This window comes from Pelodiscus sinensis, chromosome 32 (assembly GCF_052426305.1).
Source record: "Pelodiscus sinensis isolate ZL-2025 chromosome 32, ASM5242630v1, whole genome shotgun sequence".
In the NCBI taxonomy this organism is placed as follows: domain Eukaryota; kingdom Metazoa; phylum Chordata; order Testudines; family Trionychidae; genus Pelodiscus; species Pelodiscus sinensis.
The window spans coordinates 13,358,096-13,379,259 of record NC_143083.1 but is presented as its reverse complement, the minus strand read 5'-3'; the positions used below and the strand labels follow the sequence as shown (position 1 = coordinate 13,379,259).

The 21,164-nt window shown below is 56.4% G+C and overlaps 1 protein-coding gene across 1 annotated transcript; it reads right to left on the bottom strand.

Moving 5' to 3' along the window:
• Nucleotides 1–508: 508 nt before the first annotated feature.
• NR2F6 (nuclear receptor subfamily 2 group F member 6) lies at nucleotides 509–20,756 on the bottom strand. Its single transcript, XM_006132268.4, has 4 exons — nucleotides 19,872–20,756; nucleotides 12,503–12,597; nucleotides 7,437–7,961; nucleotides 509–3,726 (listed from the first exon to the last, which is right to left on the bottom strand). Exons 1-4 carry the CDS (start codon nucleotides 20,141–20,143, stop codon nucleotides 3,452–3,454), a joined length of 1,167 nt encoding a protein of 388 aa, XP_006132330.1. The 5' UTR covers nucleotides 20,144–20,756; the 3' UTR covers nucleotides 509–3,451.
• Nucleotides 20,757–21,164: the final 408 nt, after the last annotated feature.

Here is a 21,164-nt window from a genome sequence, read left to right as displayed (position 1 = left end):
TGGCCCTGCAGGGCTGACTCCGGCCGCTACCAATTTACTTTTTACATCCTGAGTTGGACCCAGTTTCCCCTGTAAGCCGTGCACTTGTGCGGCCACTCCAGAGAAATTCCAATGCCGCCCCGCTGGTTAGCAGAGTTTCTACTGGTGGTGCACATCCGCCCAGGTCCCGGTGCATGTAAAAAATTATTCCGCACAGGAATGCGCAAAAATCTGGAAAAGACTGGAGGGAACATTGGTTGGGACGAACAGCTGCGGTCTGGCCGAGAACGGCCACCTGGCCGGCCAGCGTCCCAGCTGAGCTCCTACGCCAGGCCGGCAGCTGTTCCCAGCAGGCTCCAACCTGGGACCAGGCCGCTTCAGGGGGCGCAGGGTCTCAGAGCTGCTACAGGACAATGCCATTCTGGGCAGCCGTAGCAGAGATCGTCTCTACCCAGCCTAACCCCTAGAGCAGGACAGCAAGTCACATGGCGCAAGTCCTGTAAAGTTGGTTCCAGACGAAGGCACCAAGCAGAGCATAAAACACACGTTTATTAGTACGTTATTCTTTGGCTAAGCCCCTTCCAGGCAGGCCTTGGCAGCCGTACTTGCCTGGCACTCAGGCCTGGAGACCGTCCGCCCGCAGCAGGAACAGGGTGGCATCGCAGCACTCTGTTCTGGCAAAAGCTTATTCCCCAGCCCGCGAGGGACCCAGAACGCCACGGGCCCCAGTGTCTTATTTCAGAACAGAAAACTCGCCGACGGGTACCCCACGTGACCGGAACGTTTCAAGCCTGGGAGCTGGTTTGTCCTGGCGAGAATCTCCCGCGGGAATCTCCCGCGTTGCCTGGGGTGACCAAAATGCGGCTGCTCTTGCGGATTAAGTGCAATCGGGTTTAGTGTTAAGGCTCTTTGCATAGAACAGCAGAATCCAGCGCCTCGGTTTCTCCAGAGCGACGAGAGAGGGTGCCCCTGCTTTCTGACTCTCCCTCCCACCCCCAGTTGCAGAGAGCTCAGTTTGGACACCCCAAAACCTCCAGTCATGCTTAGAAAAAGCAGGGTCAGGGCCCGATTTGCCTCCGTAGCAGGAGACAGCTTTGGAGCAGCAGCGTGAATGTGTACAATCGACACCCAGCGTTTCACAGCCCCCTGGCAACCAACACCCACCCAAGGGAATCTGCAAGGGGGCTGCAAAGCAGCCGTTTCAAACCAGCACGCGCTGGTGGGTTTAACATAGAGCCTTTGTCATGCCAGCAGAGCTGGAAATGAAAGGAGCTGGGAAGGGAGTTTGGAGCCAAGAGTCATGCAGTCGCGGTGCCGAAAAGTCTCCTGCACTATATAGCAAAGGGGGAGAGGTAGGTATTCAAACTCCAAACATCTCTTTCCTACCCTTAGCACACAGGGTCGAAGGCCGGTGCCTTCCTCACACCACACCCGCACTGACCCATAAGAACGAGGAGGTCACCAAATGAAAATAGGCTGAAGGTTTACAAATAAACAAAAGGAAGTTTTTCTTCACACCGTGTGTCGTCAACCTGTGGAACTCCTTGCCGGAGGATGTGAAGACCAGGACTTTGAACAGGGTTCAAAAAAAGAGCTAGATAAATTCACGGGGGTTAGGTCCATCAATGCTTATTAGCTAGTATGGATAGGAATGGTGTCCCTAGCCCCTGTCAGAGGCTGGGAATGGACAACAGAAGAGGGGTCACTGGATGTTCCCTGTTCTGTTCCCTCCCTCTGGGGCCTCTGGCACTGGCCACTGGGGGCTAGATGGGCCTTTGGTCTCACCCAGCCTGGTCATTCTGATGTGAATTGGTTTAGAATCAGAACTCCATCTACACCACAAGTCCTCCCTCCCCATCCAGCTCCCTCTTGTTTACATGGCAATCAGACAGCCGAGCGGCGCCTGTTTATAGCCAAGCCTGCATCACCGGGGAGCAGCTAAGCCAGGCTGGGGGGGACAGAGGACACAGTTCCAGGACTGAGGTTTGTCCCAGCCGGGCCCCGCACTGCACTCCCCCCGAATCAAATTCTTTTCCGCAAGAGCAACTCCCATGGGTACCAGAAATTGCAAGAATGGGATCTTTTCTTTAATAGGACAAATAAACCAGGCCCCACTCGCTGGGGTAGCGCACAGCCCTGCATCTAAGCCAGCCCTGTCTTTTCAAGGGTTGTTCTATCCACTGCCTACCCGGGATTTCAACACTGCAGCCGGCTTTAACCACTCACAGCCTTCAAACAGCTGATGAGGTTTTCTACCTCTCCTTGAAGGCTCGGCAGAACTGGGAGAGGGACCCAGCCGTGGCGGGGGGGGGGGGGGGGGGGGGGGGATGCTTCCTACATACAAGGGTCTGCCACGTAAACCGGCTGCTAACTCTCCCCGAGAAGATCCCAGGCATCGTGCGGGGGGAAGTAAAACACAGGCCGAGTGGTGAAATGAACGGGGGAGGCGGGAAGCCAGCTGCAAGTACAGAAACACACACACAGCCAGACACGCTGCCACCCACCGGGCCAGGGACAGTGCCCCTAACGCCCAGGTGAATTCCGGCTGAGCAGCAGGGAAGCATCACCACAGGAGGCGAGGGAAGCAGGCAGGTCAAAGCGCCCAAGTCTGGGAGCTCTGACTCCATGGACAGCCAGACCAGATCTGACCCGTGGCCTATTGAGCCCCGTGGCTTGGCTCAGACGTGGCCAGCAGCAAACTTCTACCTCATCCCCGCAGGTATGACAGCAGCTTAGATACAGCAGAGTGGTCCCCGGGGCCCCGAAAGCTGGAACGATGCAAGAACCCACGCGAAGGCCTAACGCAACCCCTTCCTTCCCTCCCCACCACAAATTGGCTCATCTCCGGAGCCTGCGGCTTCCTCCTCCTTCCAGAGCCATCGGACGGTGCACGGCTCCGCTATTCCCTACAGCTGTCTGCTAGCGGCTAGAGGACAGGGCCCCTCGCTCTCCCCGTCCTCATTCCTAGGGTTCAAATTATAGCCCAAGATGGCCGCCGGCTGCGTTGGCAGACACACCCGTCCGCTCACACACAGACTGCAGACGGAGCAGGCTTTGGTCCCCGCACATTAGCCCAGAGACAACGGCAGAGCCGCAGAATCACCTCCAGCCATTTCCCACGGCCGCTGTCCAGGGCGCCGGGGCAGGCCTCCGAGCCCGGCTTGCCCCCAGCGAGGGTTCGAAATGGGGGGGGGGGGAGTTCCAATCCCGCCCGCACGAACCGACTGCTTGGTTCCAGTCCTCGTCTGTCCAGAGCGCCGAGAGAAGGGGTTGGTGGCACGGACGGGCAACACCCGGGCGAGTCGCTAACTTTGCCGCGATTCCGGCCTGGAAATAACCGTGCGGGCCCGAGCCTGGCCGGAACCGCTCGGGGAAGGGCGCGAGGAGCAAGGCCCGGGCAAGTGGTTTCCAGGGAAACGGGCTGGCAGTCCCCAGCTGCGTCTGGACCCAGGAGGGGAGCGTTCCTGCCGTCTTACTGCCCCGAGCCGTACGGCCAGTTGAACGTGCTCCCCGACAGCAGCATGTCCCTGATTAGTGTTTCGATGGGCGTCTTCCCCACCAGTCTCATGAAGAAGAGCTGAGAGATGAGCGACGCCGGCACCGCCCGGAGGGCCGGGAGCCGCAGCAGGAGTCGGCCGAAGCGCTGGGGCTGGGACGGATACTGGGCGCGGACGTATTCCGTCAGGGCCACCTGCGCTTTCTCCTGCAGGCTCTCCACGTGCGCAGGGTCCGAGAGGCCGCAGGCGTCTGCAAAAGGCGGAAGGGGGGGAGAATCGTTAGCAGGGAAGAGAGATGACGGAGCCCTGTCAGGGCAAACGGCACCTCCTCCCACGCGTGATGTGGCGTGACCCCGAATCAAACCTAGAGCTCGGGGGGGGGAGGGATCAGCAGCGCACGGAGAGATAGGCAGCAGCGACAAGAGCAGCAGGGTGGCCACCGGCTCTCCCAGCTCCATGGCAAAGGACACCCGCGATAGCCAGTGCCTCAATCGCCCTGCACCTTCTGCAGCCGCTCACGCCAGAGCAAACCCCGCCTGCTTTGCCAGGTGCAGGGGGGATGAAGCAGGACTGTCTCTCACAGCAAGGTTAACTTGGGCTCTTGCACCCGTCCTGCCCCAATTCCCCCGGCTGCCCACACCAACATTTCCGGGAATGTGCGGAATACATTCTGTCGGTACACCCAGGCTTGTGCGGATGTGCACCACCGATACGCACACGTTGCCGGCTGCGGGCGCCCTGCTAGTGGCATTTGAATCTCTCCTGGGGGGCTGCCGAAGCGCCCAGCTTACCGGGAACACAGGGCCACACACACACACACAACGCTCTCACCCGAGTCTGGCGCCGCTTTCAACCCCAGGCTGCGTGGCCCCGCTGGAGGGCTGGGTGAGAGCCTGGGCACTGGTAACCCACCCGCTTGGCAGCAAGGACATGGGCTCACACCAGCTGAGCGATGATTCTCCTCCAATGCCGTCCCTCCGCTTCCCCACTGGGTCCGACAAGTTTTCCCACAATTCCTTCAGCTCAGTTTACTGCAACACAATGAGCCGGGCAACACCCCCCCAATGTTGTCACAACCCACGGGGTGGCACAACTTCCGTGAGGACACAGGAACTCGGGGAGGGCTTTGTAGCGAGAGTGGCTCCGGTGCCCAAGCTAACTCTGCGATGAAGACACACCCGCATGGGGGCCTGGTTTTAAGGTGGACAGGATCCATCGCAGCCCTAAGCCGCAGCAGGCCTGCATGAGTTGGGCATCTCTGGACACAAATCAGGCCTTTTTTCCGGAGAGCGAAGCGTGCATCTCCGTCGCATGCGACGTCAGGCTGACTAGCTCTGAGACGCCCAGCGGCGAGGGCTCTTTGTGCCTTGTGCAGCCGGGCAGGAGAGAGGAAATGGCCTTGTATTATATTTGTTTCTGACTGGTGCGAGTAGACAGTGTTCCCCGTGCACTTGGTGCAGCCGCTAAGAGGAGATTTCAGTGCGGATTCACAGAGCGCCCACCGCTAGGTTTGTGTTTCTCGGGTGGTGCACATCTGCGCATGCCTCGGTGCAACAAACAAAATTATTCCATACATGGACGGAAAATATTCGAGGCAACATTGGTCTTCAATCATTCCTTTCTCCCACCCCCTCTCCCGTCTTCCATCTCTGGCTACCGTGACTTTCCTAATTAAATCAAATCACTGGCCTTCTGCAGCTGCCTTTAGACTCGGGGGTCCTGCTTTTCAAGTCAAGTCCTTTGCTGTCCAGCCCTCAGGCAAATGGACTCTTACAAAAAGCCCGGCAGGTCCTTCATTCAACCACAAGGGGGCAGCACGAATGAGTTTTTCATATAAGTGCTATAACCCAGACTACCCCTCCTAAAATTCGATTTGGGAGAGGCCAGGAAGTCCCTTTAGCCGGCAGAGGGAGCTGATTGGCTGACGAGCCAGAATTGGTGATTAACTTATAATTCAAAGTTGTCAGGCTGCTCTGGCAAGCCGTCCTTTAAAGGGCCATCGTGTCTTTTTTTTCCCTTGAGGAAGGAGGAAGAGACGGCAGACCAGGCCGTGGTAAAAGCCCAATTTCTCCGCTAGCCTCCACCCCTGGGACCCAACCTTGGATGCACACGCCAACCGGATCGCGTGGCTGGCGGTCGGAATGGCTCTTAAAGGCACAGACCTTTTGTGCTGTGCTGCAGTAATAATTAATATGAGTCTTCCCATTCTTAGCACAAGGGCTCTTTAACTGAGCTTAAGTGAACCAGTTCCAATTGACAGTCTGCAGCTTTAACAGTCACCGAGCTCCCAGGATGTGCAAGGGGGGGCCCTCTGCTTTTAGGCAGGAGCCGCTGGGAACGAAGCGCCCCCCCCCCCCCCCTTGAAACAAGCGTAACTTTGGAACGTTTAACCCTAAATCCCATGGAAACATCACATGACTTGGGTTCCACAGTCACTGAGTAGCTTTTTGGTCCCAAGGGATCACATCAGCTGGAAAGGGGATCTCACACACACACACACACACACGCACCTAAATCCTTCTGAGCACTGGAGGAAATTGGACCCAAGATTACATCAGCTGGAAGCCCCTCGGCAGATCCCAGCTGTGCCTGTCACCGCAACATCCCCACGTTGCGCACAGCCAGGGAAATGGGCTGCGGATCATGTCCTGGAGGCGAGTCACTTGGCACCAAGCTGCTGGGAGAGCTGCAAAGCCCAGCAGAACCCGCCCACCCAGCACCTGCCCACCCAGCTGCCTCCCACACGTGCTAATCTGGCTACCTGGACAGTGTTTTTGTAACACACATGCCTCACCAGCTTTAATACCTGTATCCTCACAGCGCTGCTGGGTGCGAGGCGCTGCTGTTATCCCCGTGGTACAGGACTGAAGGACAAAACCCGGCTGGCAAAGTGACTTGCCCATGGTCATGCAGGGAAATCAGTGGCAGAGGAAGGAACTGAGCTCAGGTATCCGTTGCTGCTCCCGAAACATTGGATCAGCCTTGTTCTCTAGATCTACGCTTGGGGACTGACAGTCTCACTGGGCCCCTGGGCAAGGTGGGAGGAGGGGGGCTCTGCGCCCCAGGAAGGGGTGGGGCTTCTGGGCTTTGAGGACAGGAGCACTGGGCAGGGACACAGGTGTCTGCGTGCTGCTTTCCAGCAGGAAGCCCCGTTTCTCCCAAGCAGCAGAGTGTGCCCCTTGTTATGCGGCCGATCCCTGCGGCAGGGACAGGTGGGTTTCGTGTCCCAGTGGGCTAAGCCAGCATCGGATTCAGCGCAGAATTACAGCCTGATCTTGGACTTCAAGGGTGTCTCACGGTGGCCGTCTCCTTTCCGATCAGTAAAGGAAGCGTCTCTTAAACACATGGACAATTAAGGTGATTTGGTGACGATGGGAGAAGCTTCGATATGACTAGCACTATTCTTTTCTTGCAGCAAAAATGGGCCGCAAGAGACCAGGCTCCCTGGCCCGGCTCTGCCACTGGTTCTCCAAGGGGCCAGGGGCAAGTCACTTAAGTGTCAGAGTTTTAATAGGACTGAGGGAGTTAGGTGCCTCACGGCTGTTGGGAATCTCACGTGTTGATATGTGTTTTAGTATTGTACTGTTGTGAACTCAAAACAAGAAAGTAGTCACTAAAATGGTCTTCTGTTGAGATGCAGGTTAGTAGTTAAATTCCTGGACTGTCGTTGCTCGTTAAAAGTGCTGTCTTAGGGGGGTGGAAAGCAGATACTTTTTTGCATTTGATTAGTATCAGCAGAACGGACTTAAACGGGGCCTGCGTGTTGTGTCGTCTTGCCTTAATCTTTGTCTTCATGCCAGTCAGTGTGAAAGAAACTATTTGCATAGATTTGCATATATATTTGCATGGATCTGCAACCCTACTTAAGTTGCGGCCCTCGGCATGTTGGGGGCCTTGGTGGGGGCCGGGCCTGGCTTTCTCAGGCCCAGCGGGGGTCCCAAGCCGGCCGCTGCCACTCACCTGGCGTGAAGAGGGCGATGGCTTTCAGGCAGCTGTACTCCGCCGAATCCACCTGCAGCCGGTTCAGTTTCTCCACCTGATCCTGAAAGATCCGGATCTGGTCCATGAAGGAGACCACGCGGTCGGCGGACATGGGGGCGGCGTGGAAGCCGGCGGCGGCCAGCAGCGGGGCCATGTGCAGCGGCAGGGCCGACTGGGCGGCGTTGAGCACGAAGAGCTCGCTCCAGCTGAGCCGCAGCAAGGCCACCTGGTCGGAGACAGGCAGCTCGGGGAAGAAGGGGATGTTGCGGGCCCACTCCACCGTGCTGAAGAGCAGCCGGGCCGCCAGCTCGCAGATGTTGTCGATGCCCATCACGCTGCCCTGCTGGGCGTACTGCGAGCCGTAGCGGGCCGCCGGGTAGGGCTCGGCCCGCAGCAGCTGGGAGATGAGTTCCGAGACGGGTTGCCCGTTGAAATACTCCCCGCTGGGCATGGCCGTGGGGCTGGTGCTGGCGTGGCTGGGGGGGATCCTGCCTCTCTGGACAGCTTGGAAGAGAGCGAGAGGAGAGGTCAGCGCCCACCCGGCCAGGCCCCACCCCGGAGGCTGCTCGCACACGAGGCAGGGGAGGCTGTTGGCATTACGGCTGGGTCGAAAGATTCCAACAGGCTTGGAGTGGGACGTCAAAAGAGTTCGCAGGCCGAACAGGCAAACTGGGGAAACTGAGGCACGGGGCAGGGGCAGCCAGCAGTTCCCTGGCAGAGCCAAGCCCACCGATATCCAGAATCGGCTGGGGCAGGGCTAGGACACCTCGCACAAGGGTTGCCAGCAGGGTGCGCTTCGGCACCACAGCGCTCAAAGGGTCGCTCCCTCGGCTGGTATCAGTAGCGGGCTGTTATCCAGCCCTTGGAGCAGTACCCGACCTGCACCTGGCCAGTTACACACGCTATCGCCCCGCCCCAGTGCCTAATTACCTGCATGCTAATGCCTAACGCTGATAAGCCACGGCCCCAGGGCTTGGAGGGAAGGGCGTTGAAGGACCCTGGCGGAGATTTGCCGGCCCCCAGGGCCCTTCTGGAGCATTTAAAGCTTGGAGGATAGGTCTGGCGGTAGCACAAACGCTAGGCCAAAAATGTGAGGGACCAAGGGAAAGGAGCCCCCCTCCCTTCCCCCGAGACAAACAAAGAGACCAGCCCCATGGGGCTGCAGTGGGGTTAAGGAACCCAGCCTCAATGTATACATCAAATCTTGGCCCACGCCCGTCTCGGGGACAGCGGATTTCATCTCCCGTCGCAGGCGGGATTCCTAGCTGCACCGAGTCCCGGTGTCTAATCCCCAAGCAGCAACATGAAGCCTCGAACTCCCGCCCCCTTCCTCTTGGCTCTGTAGCCAAGGTCACTCTCTGGCAGCAATCACCTCTCTGCACTGGAAACATCCATCTTCCCTAACCGTGTGAGCCCTGGAGGCGCGGCACCGCCTCCTCCCGGCATGCTAAGCAAGCCATTTTCCAGCCCCCATTAGCCCCTGCTGTTTGCTCGGCCTGCCGGATATTCAGCAATGCACTGTACTCACAGCACTGACATTACAGCTCTAAGTCATAGCAAGTGACCAAACCACGGAATCCACTCCCCGGGGAGGAAAAAATTCGGCCCTGTTCCTCATCGCCCTTCCCTCTGCTCCTCACGTGGCTCCCACCGCCAGGCGAGACACAAATGCGCCACAGCGAGCCGAACCGCAGAGGGACTCCGCGCCCTCGCTCACTGCCCGGAACAGGCACGACTTTCGAGCGCAGGTATTTAAAGTTGGGTGCTTCAATCCATATGCAGGCAGCTGAAATTACCCTTCACTTCCCCCCGGGGCTTTCCATCAGCCGAGCTCAAATCGCGTTCAAATGGGGAAACTGAGGCATGGAGAAAAGGACCTGCCCAAGGTCACCCAATAGACCAGTGGCAGAGCCAGGAAGAGAAGCCCTAGATTTCCTGAATGCCGGAGCGTCTGACTTACACACCTCTGTGGGAAGCGCTGGCTCCTTTCTACCCACAGATTTAGTTGAACCCCCCTCTCCCCGAATTTCTAGCCTGGAGCAATCCAAGAGCTTGTAAGACAGATCCAGATGGACCCTTCACTCACCCGTCCAGCGGCTGGATCAGAACTCCCAAGGGGCCAGTCCTATTTACACAGGCAAATGATCTGTCCTCTCCCAGGACTCGAAAATCAGAAGCAAGGGGCTTCCTCGTCAGCCGGCAGAACCAGCACAGCTCCCTGGTTTTCCACAGAGCTACTCCCTCTGAAGCTGTGGCACCGAGTGCTACTGGAAACCTGCTTTGCGTGGCAAAGACCTTCAGAGCCCAGGGGAGAGGCACTACGAAATTCTCGGCCCTCTCTTTCTAGTCCCAGGTAGATCGTGGGGAAGTGCCTCAGTTTCCCCATTTCACAGAGCGAGAGAAAGATCCTGCCCTCCCACGGATGGCACCTGGAGATCGAGGGATGCAAAGTGCTGGAGGAGAGTCACTTACATGAACTCCGCCCGATGTCAAGCAAAACACAAGCGGTGAACTGAACACACCCATCCCCTTGGTCTGCTACACTCTATTCACGCCGTGACACGTCCTTCTCCGCCCCTCCTCCCACGCCTGCCTCTCATCACACCCTCTCTGACACCTTATGCCCCAGCTTTGCACCTTGTGGTTTGACAACACGGCAACGGAGTGTGAAACAGCCCTGAGGAACATCCACTGTGTTTTACTAGTGTTTCACCGTGCACGGGGGTTAACGTTGCACGAGGAGCGGGGTGGGGAACCTGGGACCGGGGCTGCGGTAGCTGTTGGTCTGCATAACACCTCCCGCCATCGAGTGTTATGAAGATTATAACTCTTGGTTCCTAGGAATGGCTAGACAGGATCCGTCTCCTGGTCCACGGAGTCCAGGAGTCTCAGACAGTGGCCAAAACAAGCTGTTTGAAAGGAAGGCACAAGAACCACAGCAGCGGATAATTATGGGGCAAGCTAGAATTCCTTCCTGACCACCACTGGTTTCTGCCCTGAAGCATGGTGATGTGTGGCCACGCCCAAGCTCCTAGGTACTTTTAGGCTACGTCTAGACTGGCATGATTTGCCGAAAATGCTTTTAACGGAAAAGTTTTCCCTTAAAAGCATTTTCGGAAAAGCACGTCTAGATTGGCAGGATGCTTTTCCGCAAAAGCACTTTTTACGGAAAAGCGTCCGTGGCCAATCTAGACGCGCTTTTCCGCAAAAAAGCCCCCATCGCCATTTTCACAATCGCGGCTTTTTTGCGGAAAACAGTCCTGTGCTGTCTACACTGGCCCTTTTGCGCAAAAGTCTTTCGGAAAAAGACTTTTGCCCAAACAGGAGCAGCATAGTATTTCCGGAAAAGCACTGATGATCTTACATGAGATCGTCAGTGCTTTTCCGGAAATTCAAGCGGCCAGTGTAGACAGCTGGCAAGTTTTTCCGCAAAAGCAGATGATTTTGCAGAAAAACTTGCCAGTCTAGACACAGCCATGATGTTGCCCAAACCCACGCTGGAGGTTCTCACTCTCCAGAGAAACGTTCCACCTCGCTTAAAAACAACTCGGCACCACGCTGGGCGTCAGTGCTGTCTTGTGGCAATCGGTGTCCCCAGCCAACTGTGCGCCACGGAAAAGGATCTGCCATCTCTCCACCCTGCTGCCTGCCTCTGGCACGCGGCACAGGGGAGTTCCTGATCCAAGCAGGACCCCTGCATTAAGAAGAGCCAGACGCCAAGTGACAAGACCTCCCCGCTGCTTTCCGCCTCTGAAAAGCGGGGAAACGGACTCCCGAGAAATGCTGCAAAACCTTCTGGGTTCTCCTGCCGGGGCAAACTGACGCCCAAGGGGAAGAGAACAGCCGCCGATGCCATCTGCTGCGTTGTACGCCCTCCCCCACCCCCCGCCATAGAAATGCGCCTGAGTCAATATTGGAACAGCAAAGGATCCCAAGTTTGTCTCCGTTTGCATCTGCGACCTTTTGAGCTGCTAGGTCAGGTGGTCTGGCACCAGGCTCCAGGTGAGTCACCAAATCTAGCCCAGGCTCCGGCTTTCCAAACAAACACCACCTGCCTGACTGGTACGCCAGCCGCCCCGGGCACTCAGCAAGGGCAGGGCTGGGTTTATATTCTGCCTTCAGCCTGGGATTTCACGGAGACGCTTCTGGCTGCTCCCAGACCCCACCCCTGCGCGGGTGGAAGGTGCAGTCCAGGAGGCCTGATGGGAAGGGCCAGAGGTGTCCTTGGCGCACAAAGGAGTCTGGCTGGCGTCGAAGCAGCAGAAAGGTTTTAGATCAGACTTTCCGCCTGCCCGTCAGCAATGCCCAAGCTACGCATGGGGCAAAACTCTGAGCTGGTATCAGCTGTAAGAGGAATGGGGGGGAGTGTAACTTACGAAGCGAAGCCCTGACTCTCCTAACCACCACCACTCCCCGTCCAGGGCTGGTTTTAACGCCGATTAAACATCTAAACCCACGTTTCTCAAACTGTGGGTCCCAATCCCCCGGGGGGTCGCTAACAACATGGGCGGGTCGCAGTATCACAAAGTTTGGGAACCCCTGATCCAAACCTATTTCCCAGCGCCCCAGTGCCAGGCAGGCACGAAAGAGATCAGGCCCGGAGTTTCTAACCCTCCCTAGAACGTGTCCGGGACGGGGAGAGGGGGCGGTTTCCAAGCATTAGGTGCCTGAATCCCATGGGCATCCATTGAGAGTTGGGCACGCCGCTGCCCTCTGCGCGTGGCAAACGACCCGCGCAGGAGGCTGTAGCTGACTACGGAGGGTGCCGCGCCACACGGACAAGAGCTGGCGTGAAGAGAGCAGCTCGGGGGTTGCTGTAAGTGACCCCCCTTTCTGGGAGCGAGCCAGGTAGACGGGCTTGCCAGACAAGCTCCGGCCCCGGATGGGTCAGGGAGGTTGTACGCCGGCGGCTAACCACGCTGTAACGTCCGCACTGGTTTTTAAGCAGGCGGGCATGCATCCGCCTGCCCCTACGCCAGCTGGGTATCGGCCAAGCGCCGTCTCAACCCCGGGACCCTGGTAATCAAAGCCACAGGCCAGCTTACCTTCTTTCCTCATGCCCACGCGGAAGCACTTCTTCAGGCGGCAGTACTGGCACTGGTTGCGGTGGTGCTGGTCAATCTGGCAGTCACGGTTAGACCTGTGTGCAAAGCAGACGACAACACACCATTGCAAGGGGGCCGGAAGGGACCGGCCCGGGGCCACGGACTAGGTCTTTGGGGACGAGAAGGTCGTAGGAGACGTGTATCATCTGTACAGCGCAGGAGGGAAAGGATCAGAGGGCACAAGGCTGGGGCCCGAGACACAGACACCTTTGTGGGACCTCAGCCGGGTCACGTTATTACTCTGTGCCTCGGTTTCCCCACCCTGTGGGATAACCGTGCCCTGCCACACAAGGGTTTGGGGAGGATAAATACAGCAGAGTGTCTGAAAAGCCCAAATATGCCATGAACGGGAGCCAGAGGAGCGTTTGAGGCTTTGCCTACACTTAAAAGCATAAAGCGCAGCTGTGGCTGTCAACCTGCGGAACTCCTTGCCAGAGGATGGTGTGAAGACTAGGACTTTAACAGGGTTAAAAGAAGAGCTAGATAAGTTCATGGAGGTTAGGTCCATCAGTGGCTAATGCCCAGGATGCGTAGGAATGGTGTCCCCAGCCTCTGTTTGTAAACGGGTGACAGGGGAGAGATCACGTGAGGATTCCCTGTTGTGATCCCTCTCTCTGGGGCATCTGCTGGCAGACAGGACACCGGGCTGGATGGATCTTTGGTCTGCCCCAGTCTGGCCGTTCCGATGTTCTCAAGCGGAAAGCGGGGGGTCGCGGCACGAACGCTGGGGGAGAGGTCTCCCAGCGCGCCACGTGAACCACCTCCACGAGCCTGGCACCTTTACAGCACTGTGAGCCGCTGCGCTTTCGGGAGGGTGGGTTTTTCACACCCCGCACCAGAAAGTGACAGGGCCGGACAGCGCCCGTGACAGACAGACAGAGGCCCGGCCGCTGTACTGTCCGCCCCAATATGTTCGGCTCCCGAAGCGTCCGTGCACCCTGGGGACGAGAGACAGAGCCACACGCCGCACGGGGTGGCAGGGAGCCCCGGTTTCTCCCAGCCCCTCTGCATCAGCCGCAGCTTCTCGGCGTGGACCGGGGTCGCTCTGAGCGATGCCCCCTTGCTGCGGCAGAAACCGGGGCCGCCCTGCACCAGATACGGCGCATACCGCAGAAAGCCGGCTTTGCCAAACCGCCCCGTGCCGGCAACGACTGCGACCCCTGGATGAAATTAACCCCCCACCCCAGAAGAGGCCCAGCCCCTGGCCAAGCTCTCCTCCCCCACCTCCCAAAAGCCAAGCTGTGCTGCCTTTCGGAAACACTCGAGGGCTTTGCCGGAATCAGGGGTCAACCCACAGGGTGAATTCGCCTGGCATGCCTCCGGATCCATGGCTCGGGAACGGGTTTGACCCCCCCCCCCCAAACCTCTCCTCCCACTGGGCCTTCCCAGCACGGAGGGGGCAGTGGAGTGAAACTGGAAACAGCTGAGCCAGCCATCCTTTTGTTCCCAGCCCCTTTTCACCAGACGCCTGAAGAATTCCAGCTATTTCCTAGCAGCGCATCAGCGCCCAGTTCCAGGCCGCGGAGGGGAAGGGGTCACGGCTCTTCCCAGCACACACGGATCGGTGAGCGGCCCTGCTACGTGAACCACAGAGCGAGAATCATCCCGGCCCATTGCACCTGGTGACTGCTTTCCCAGGACCCTGGGTCGCGTGCCCTCCGCTCCCTCTGACTCCGGACGTGGGGACAGGCGCAGGCAGGGGGTGGAAGGGGAGACAGCCCCTCCCAGCTGGTAGCCAGGGTGAAACCCCTCTCTGCACCCATGCAAGCGGGATTCCAGGCCGGGACAATGCCAGTTCACCACCTGTCCCCCAATTCTAAGCTGGGAGTCAGTATGTTGTCCGCCGACAGTAGTCAACAGAGGGAGTGAACAGAACAGGGAATCACCCAGAGATCCCCCCCCGTCACCCATTCCTAGCCTCTGACAAACAGAAGCTAGGGACACCATTCTGACCCATCCTGACTAACAGTCATTGATAGACCTATCCTCTGTGAACATATCTAGCTCTTTTTTGACCCCTGTTAAAATCTTGCCCTTCACCACATCCTCCAGCGAGGAGTTCCACAGGTTGACTGTGCGCTGCATGAAGAAATACTGCCTTTCGTTTTAAACCTGCCCCCTATTCGTTTCATTGGGTGACCCCTAGTTCTTGTGTGATGGGAACAAGTCAATAATGTTTCCTTATTCACTTTCAGTCACACCAGTCATGGTTTTATAGACCTCTATGGAATTCCCCCCTTAGCCGTCTCTTTTCCAAGCTGAAAAGTCCCAGTCTTATTAATCTCGCCTCACAGGGAGGCCGATTCCCCACCCCTAAATCATTTTTGTTGCCCTTTGCACAACTTTTTCCAATGCCGATATATCTTTTTTTGAGAGGAGGCGATCACTTCTGTATGCAGTATTCAAGATGTGAGAGCACCATGGATTTATACAGAGGCAAGAAGATAGAGGATATCCTCTATCTTATTCTCCATCCCTTTCTTAATGATTCCTAACATCCTGTTTCCTTTTTTGACTGCTGCCGCACACGGAATCCACAGTAACTCCAAGATCTGCACTAGTTAGGCCTCAGCTGGAGTACTGTGTCCAGTTCTGGGCGCCACATTTCAAGAAAGATGTGGAGAAATTGGAAAGGGTCCAGAGAAGAGCAACAAGAATGATTAAAGGTTTAGAGAACATGACCTATGAAGCCAGGCTTCATGAACTGGGCTTGTTTAGTTTGGAAAAAAGAAGATTAAGGGGGGACATGATAGCGGTTTTCAAATATCTAAAAGGGTGTCACAAGGAGGAAGGAGAAAATTTGTTCCTCTTGGTTTCTGAGGACAGGACAAGGAGTAATGGGCTTAAAGTGCAGCAGGGGAGGTTTAGATTGGACATTAGGAAAAAATTCCTAACTGTCAGGGTGGTCAAATACTGGAATAAATTGCCAAGGGAGGTGGTGGAATCTCCCTCTCTGGAGATATTTAAGAACAGGTTAGATAGACATCTGTCAGGGATGGTGTAGACGGAGCTTGGTCCTGCCTTGAGGGCGGGGGGGCTGGACTCGATGACCTCTCGAGGTCCCTTCCAGTCCTATTATTCTATGATTCTATGATCTCTCTCTGGAGTGGGAACAGCTCATTCAGAACGATACGTGCAGCTGGCATTGTGTTTTCCAACGTGCATTCGTTTACATTTATCAACACTCAAATCCATCTGTCATTTTGTGGCTGGTCCCCGAGTTTTGTGCGATCCTTTCGAAGCTCTCCACAGTCTGCTCTGGAGTTCACGATCCAAATCAACTACTCCCCCCAGCTGATCACAGGACAATCAGGGGGAGTTCCCGCCCATTGTCCTCAACTATTTTTGCACATTGCTACCTTGAGCTTTGTTCCTGCCTAAGTAGGACACGGCGGTCGCCCCTCTGGGGCTGGATTTCATAAGGGCTCTGCTCCATTTAGGCAGCAAAATAAGCCACTGTTGTTTCGAAGGAGCCGGGCACGCTGCATGCGGAGGTCTTTGGAACAGATCTGGAAAATCTGCCCCGGACTGTGAGCACTGAGTGTTTGAGATTTTGCCCGAGTTTCTCAAGGGGAACGAGAGGGAGCCATGATGAGGAGGGACGTTAAAAATCGTGTCATGGGGGAACCGTGTAATTGCTGGAAAAACTACAGGCGCTGCGGGCACTGAGGGAGGCAGCTTCCCAGAGTATAACTGACACCGTTGACTGATCAGCACCCGTTTATCGGTTAAACGGTTAGTTCAACATCCCTAACGAGGATGGGATAAAGCAGTGGTTCCCAACCACTGATTTACGGACCGGTGCCGGGCCACGAACCCCTGGCTGACGGGCTGCGGCACACGGACGGGCCACACCCATGGGGCTGGGGTATATGCTGGACGCATGGCGGGCGGCTGCTGAAACTGAAGCCAGCTGTTCATAGCGGCTCTGAGGGCCAGGTCTGGGATATGTATTTTGGCAGACCGGTAACATTTTATTTGCATGTTCATTATTTGCATAATGAATATGCAAATATGAAAATAAAACGATGCTGGTCTGCCAAAAGTTTCTGAATGGGTTTGCCGGTCCGCAGTACAAAAAAGGCTGGGAACCGCTGGTATAAAGGCACACGAACGAAGCACAGGATGGGTTCTGACTTTGTATTTTCAAAGGGATCGCTAGCCAAGTGGTAGCAGGTTTAAATGGGTAGCAGGTTTAAAACTAATACAAGAAAGTTCTTCTTCACACAGCGTGTGGTCAACCTGTGGAACTCCTTGCCAGAGGACTATAACAGAGTTTAAAGAGAAGCTAATTTCATGGAGGTTAGGTCCATAAAAGGCTATTAGCCAGGGGATAAAATGGTGTCCTTGGCCTCTGTTTGTCAGAGGCTGGAGAGGGATGGCAGGAGACAAATCGCTTGATCATTGTCTTCGGTCCACCCTCTCTGGGGCACCTGGTGCTGGCCACTGTCGGCAGACAGGACACTGGGCTAGATGGACCTTTGGTCTGACCCAGTACGGCCGTTCTTATGTAAAGTAATGCACAATCAAGTAAAAGGCGGGGGGAGGGAAATGTACACCAGGTACAGCGCCCAGCCAACCTGCAAAGAATTCCCCCCTGTTGCCAGCGTGAGTAAAAGCATCTGATTATACCTTGCAATCCTGACACAAACCGCCTAATTTTTACATGACTCCAGAGGAGAGCCACCGAGGGATTCAGCAGCCGCTCAAAACTGGAATTAATTTACCCCGAACCTCACCGCTGTGTTTCACACATTTCAAATGTGTTGCTGAGAAAGTTATTCTCGTGGAGCAGCGATAAATCCAACCAGCAGATCACAGCTTCATCCCAGGGCCCTGTCCCAACCCCGGGGGCTAGGGCTTAAGAAATCGTTTGTATCCCAAATCCTGCTGCAAAGTCCACTGCATCCCAACTGTGGCATGAGTAGGACTTTTGGTCCAATTCCATTCCGACCGTCCTGATGAAAACCGGAGTTTTGCGGCGCTACCCTGATCAATACCAGCTGAGAAGCCGGGCCCCCAGTGACAAACTCAGATGCATCTTTTTAAAAGAAAAGAGCTTGTTGTGTTGTTTTAAAACACACAGTTGTCTCGAAGGCCAAGCGTTCTTAGCAAGTTTCCCCAGAGAGCTATATAGGAAAACGTGCAAACACAGGAGGCGTGGATTGTGCTAATTATGCAATTAGGACGTGTCATTATTTAGTACAAGAACTAAACTGAATCCAGCTCCGTTTTTTAAATTCAAATTAGAGCAATTTTGCTGCGGCTGTCAATCCTTTAAGGGAACACAGGCTAGAATTAAATACTACATATGCCCTCACTTAGGACCTAGTTACTAAGAAACTCACATTTTTATTGCATCCTGCATTATTGGGAACAGGAAGGGAATACATTAACCGCTACATATGTGCTCTGACACCACTGTGACAAACACAGGATAAAATCCTAGATCCATTTAAAGCAGTGGTTCTCAACCAGGGGACGTGTCTCATCCAGAGATCTGCCTAGTTTTACAACAAGCTACATAAAAAGCACTAGCAAAGCCAGTCCAAGCTAAAATTTCATACAGACAATGACTTGTTTATATTGCACCATATATGCTCGACACTGAAATATAAGCGCAATATTTATATTCCACTCAGCATCTTGTATTATTATAGGGCAAAAAGGAGAAAGTCAGCCACTTTTCCTCACTTGTATTTTTATGTCTGATTTTGTAAGCACATCGTTTTTAAGTGAGTGAGACCTAGAAAGGAGGGGGGGCGTTGCAAGACAAATCAGACTCCGGAAAGGAGTAGTCTGGAAAGGTTCGAGAGCCACTGGTTTAAAGAATGCGGCATAGTTTGGGCAGCAAATTGGCAAGGCCAAAAGGCGGAAAGAATATGTTCCCAAACCTGAAGATCTAGCTGGAAAGCTGTGCTACTTTCCTCACTACATTTGTACCTAACTTCTGCGCAACACAATATGCTTGCTATCTTTGCAAAAAAAAAAAAAAAAAAAGTTCTTTGGGTTTGTGGTTTGTCCCCTTGATAGTTGAGAAGACTGGACAGTAGATCGAGTCTTCAAGCTAGAGCAATACCTAACTCTTATCTAGCACTTTTCATTGCAAAGTGCTTTGAGAGCTACCAAAGCAGGTAAGCATCCTTCTCCGGATTTAACAGAGATGAGGACACAGGACCAAATTTTCACAGAAAGTGTTGAGTCCACCTGCCCAGAATTCAGAGAGGTGCCAACATCTGGTAGGTTTTTAGGACACCGCAAACTTTCAAAACCCACAGTGCAGGGGGCAAAAAAAAGCACAAAGTTTAACAGCTGCAGGATTCATTTCAGGAACGCAAGATTTGGAACGACAGCTTCACAAGACAGTCTTAAGTACAGGCAATAAAGAGGAAATCAGACAGAGCTGATGAACGGGGATGTAGGGCAGTTTGAATTTGGGCCCTCCGCACAGAGAACACAGTGAGGTGGAAATTGCAAGATAAATACAGTGGCACAATGCACGCTTTGATCAGGGTCGAGTCTCATGACTTCCACCATGACCAGGCCGGGCAACGCCTATTTCTGGGACAGATCCAATACAGAGGAACCCCCTCGCATACCCGAACCGGGAGGCAGCCGTTCTTACGGAATCCACGGCTCAAGTCGGTTAGCACGTGTCATTAGGCAAAATGGGATTTACAAGCACGCCTGGCGCTCGTTATAAAGCCGGACCTGCGTGGGAGTCTACGTCTCCCTCCTGTGCACTTCTCCGCCTTGGAAGAGATTTTCCTGAATGGCCAAAGCCACCGACTGGTCACTGTCACCTCCCAATGTGAGAACTATTCCCGATTTGCACCAGCGTAAGGAGACCCAAGCTCCGTTCACAGGCCGGGATTTGTGCTCTGGGTTCAAATTCGCCGCCACATCAAGCGATGCTCTCGGCAGGGGAAGCCAGTGATTCATACTAAACACCCACTCCAGGCGGTACAGCCCGGAATCAATCTGCGGCCACACCGGCTGGAGATGGGAAATCTAACCCCAAGGAAGCAGCTGCCCCCACACACTGCGCCATGCAAGGGATCACCCGCCTGGCCAGGAACGGGGCCTGTTTTGCACGGGCGAAACGGCCGCTAAAGGAACAGGCCCAGGAGACTGTGGAATCTCCTTCCTCGGAAGGTTTTCAGGGCAGGTTAGACAGCCCCGTCAGGGATGATCCGGTCCTGGCAGGAGGGTGAGGGCTGGACTAGATGACCTCTAGAGGTCCTAAGATCTCCTAGCGGTGGCGCCCAAGCAGGCCCCAGGTGGAGAGCCAGACCAGGTGTGCCCCTACCTGCAGGTGTAACTCAGGTTCCTGCGGATGCTCCGCTTGAAGAAGCTCTTGCAGCCCTCGCAGGTGAAGACCCCGTAGTGCTTCCCGCTGGACTTGTCCCCGCACACCGTGCAGTCCACCTGGATGCCGGGTTTATCTTCGTCCCCTGGCTCCGGGTCGCTCGCCCCGCCTTGGGGCGACACCGAGTCCTCCTCCGAGGTCCTGGGGTAGCCCTTGTCCACCCCGTTGGTGTCTCCGTTCGGGTCTCCCCAGCCTCCAGCCACCATGGCCATATCTCCGGGGGGCGGCCGGAGGGAACAGCGGGGCCTTCCAGGGGGTGAGAGGATACAGGGGAGGGGGGGGCGCAGAGCGAGCCACAGCGAGTTAAGGGCGCTGGAGGGCAACTCCGGCCTGGGCTGGGTTTAAAAATGAGCTCCCCCGAGCTGCGCGCTCCCCGGGAGTCGGCGGGGCTGAAAATTCCAGCGGCGCAGCTGGGCCCCAGCCGCAGGCTTGGGGGGCCCAGGGGAAGTTCTGCCCCCCGGCCAAGCTCTTCCTGCCCCAGCCCAGCCGCCGGAAAAACAAGTCCAGCAAGTTTGCAGAGGCCAGGGCGGGTGCGCGGGCGCAGGGTCCGGCCGGAGCGCAGCGCAGCGCAAGGCGACGCGCGGCTAGGGGCGCATTTGCTGCGGCGGCCGGAGGCCGAGCGCCCCGCGGAGCCGGTCCCGGAGGGGGGCAGAGGGAGGGGGCGCGCCCGCCCCCCGCGATCAGCCCCGACGGGGCTCCGCCTCCGGCTGCACCCACATGGCGGGCGGCGCCCCCCGCTCCGCCTCCGGCTGCTGCGGGGACGGAGCCACCGGGCCCCTCCGCCGGCCTCCCAGAAGAGCAGCGCTCAGCGATGCTCCACCTCTCCGGCGGTCCTCCGCCCCTTCCGCTGCCGCCTCCGCCCGCCCCTGGCCGGTCCCCTCCCTCCGTCCCTCCCTCGGCCTCTTCCCCAGCGCCCACCCCGCTCCCCGGCGCGCTGCGGGAGCAGCCAAGGCGGCCGGCTGGGCATGGCATCAGCGCAGCCCCCCGGCAGGGGAAGGGGTCCTGGGGTGCCAGGCCCCGGGAGGGAGCAGTGGATCCCGCCGTGCCAAGCTCAGCGCAGAGCTAACAGGCTGTGGGGCTGACCCCCGCCCAGGGACCCAGGCGGGGGACTGCTCATCTTCGACAGCTGGGGGCAGGGGGTCACCCCCCCCACCCCGCCTGCCCCAGGAGTCCCGCCTGCTCCCCATTGTAGGGCCCCTGCTCCCCACGCTGGGCACCCTCCCTCGGGGCCTC

Excerpts from the sequence above, each read along its gene's own strand:
- NR2F6 (XM_006132268.4), bottom strand. The coding sequence starts at position 20,143 with ATGGCCATGGTGGCTGGAGGCTGGGGAGACCCGAACGGAGACACCAAC. Across the intron at positions 12,598-19,871 it reads AACCTGAGTTACACCTGCAG|GTCTAACCGTGACTGCCAGA; the intron begins GTAGGGGCACAC and ends CTTTGCACACAG. Across the intron at positions 3,727-7,436 it reads CATCGCCCTCTTCACGCCAG|ACGCCTGCGGCCTCTCGGAC; the intron begins GTGAGTGGCAGC and ends CGCCTTTTGCAG.